Source organism: Sorghum bicolor, chromosome 2 (assembly GCF_000003195.3).
Source record: "Sorghum bicolor cultivar BTx623 chromosome 2, Sorghum_bicolor_NCBIv3, whole genome shotgun sequence".
Taxonomy (NCBI): Eukaryota; Viridiplantae; Streptophyta; class Magnoliopsida; order Poales; family Poaceae; genus Sorghum; species Sorghum bicolor.
In genome coordinates, this window is record NC_012871.2 from 23,925,611 (window position 1) to 23,927,613 (window position 2,003).

At 48.6% G+C, this 2,003-nt stretch overlaps 1 protein-coding gene across 2 annotated transcripts in view; it reads left to right on the forward strand.

Moving 5' to 3' along the window:
* The window catches only part of LOC8063871 (kinesin-like protein KIN-4A), a 15,239-nt gene continuing 13,896 nt past the window's right edge, over positions 661-2,003 (forward strand). For both annotated transcript variants that reach the window (XR_002449962.1, XM_021453113.1), the window contains exon 1: positions 661-1,635. Coding sequence is in view for 1 of the 2 variants with exons in the window: in XM_021453113.1 (XP_021308788.1) it covers positions 1,513-1,635 (123 nt within the window). In the remaining variant the exon portion in view is untranslated. The remainder of the gene's footprint in view (positions 1,636-2,003) is intronic.

Below are 2,003 nucleotides of genomic sequence, written 5' to 3' on the forward strand. Positions count from 1 at the left end.
TTGTATTGGATGTTATATGAGGATATTGCATCAGACACTAATAAAAAAATTACAGAATCCGTCAGTAAACCACAAGACAAATTTATTATGTCTAATTAATCTATCATTAGCACATATATTACTATAGCAATTAGTGTTTAATTATAGATTAATTAAACTTAAAAGATTTGTCTCGAAAAATACTTACAATCTGTCAAATTAGTTATTTTTATCTATATTGTCAAATATTTAATGGGATAAGATGTAGAGTTTTGGGGTGGGAACTAAACAACACCTGAGATGACAATGTTCGAGCAAGCGAATGCCAATGGAAAAATATGAAACCAAAAAGACTGTACTACTTACGTAAGAAGGATTATTACAGATGCAGTAATACGTCTTGCTTGACAGGGAACTGGTAAGAAGATAAAGTGGCAGATAGATAGAATTTACGTCAAGACGAGAGAGAGGTGGTCAGGTCACAGGTCAGGTCGGTCAATTGTGCTTGGTGGTATACTAGAAAGTAGCGTGGGGCTTGCATATGGGGCACTAACAACCAAGAAGATGCCACGTCCATGTTGCAGCGGACGAGCAGTGGATGGGAACCAGTCTCACCGCAGCTGCAGGCAGTGATTATCACTCGCTTGCTGGTCGCTGCACTTGCACTCCCCTTCGCCGGAAAAGGAGGAAAGGAAATAAAATACTCCAAGGCAAGGCAGGCAAGAGAGCGGCAGGGCAGGGGCACCCCCACAGGCCACAGTTCGCCCTCCTTCACCTACACACACACCCTCATCTCCCACACCTTGCCTTGCTTTGTCCTCCGTCTGCGTCTCCGTCTCCAATCTCCATTTCCACCCACCACCAAACACCAGGCCAAAGGATCCCCTCTCCTCTCGCCTCTCGCCTGCCGTCCCGACTAAGAGCACCAGCACAGCAGGAGCAGGGAGGAGGAATCATCAGGGCAGCAAGATCCGAATCCGAGCAGGAGGGGCAAGCAGCATTTGTAGCCTCAGCTCAATTGCAGCTGCTGCGGTTGGATTGGATCGGCCGCAAGGCAAGGCAAGGCGGCGGTGGTGGTGGTTGCAGAAGTGACGGTGAAGTTTTCCTCTTTCGTTGCTTCACCTGGGTCTGGCCAGCCCTGCCGCCTGAGGCTACCAACATCTCCAGCTCCATCTCTATCTACCCTGCACTGCACGAACAGAGAGAGGGAGGGAGGGAGGGAGGGGGAATTGCAGTGTAACCCAAGGAAAGGAACCATGATGGTGTGGCAGGCGGCGGCGGAGAAGGAGGATTGATCCATTCATTCATCCACCCATCTATCCATCTATCCGTCGGTGGTGGTGGACTGGTGGTAGTGGCTGCTGTTAGTTACTCGCCACTCACCATCCACCTCCTCTAGTCCTTTGCTTCACTCCTCCTCTTTCTATCCTCCCCTGTCTTATTGCCCTCCCTGTTCTTGGTGCTGCTTGCATTGAGAAGACAGAGAAGAGAGATACAAAGTGGTCGATAATTGTATGGTCGTCGGTGGGCACGATGACCATGGAGCATGGCGAGGATTGCTGCGTCAAGGTGGCGGTCCACGTGCGCCCGCTCATCGGCGACGAGAAGCTGCAGGGCTGTAAGGACTGCGTCGCCGTCGTGCCGGGCAAACCACAGGTATGTATCATCAGTTTGTGCCCTTTCTGGACTGTGAATTCTTGTTTCGTTGCTGGGAATGAATCCTGAATTCTTTGGGTGTTTCTGGCCCTATTTCTTCCTGCGGCCGTTCCTTGTTTATCTGTATGTGCAGTGCATGACCCAATTTCTGTGGATTGACTCCTGCCAATCAATACTTTTAGAAATCTGGCTGCCCTGGTATTTTCCCCTGTTTTGTAGTACAATTTTCAGACATTTTGACACTGGCATGCAGAGTTTCAGGATGTTTTTTCCTTCTATTCTATTCTATTCTATTCTATCTTGCACCGGTGAGAGTATGTTTCGCCAACAAGAGCAGAGCAGATATAAACTGACCATGTTGAACCCCC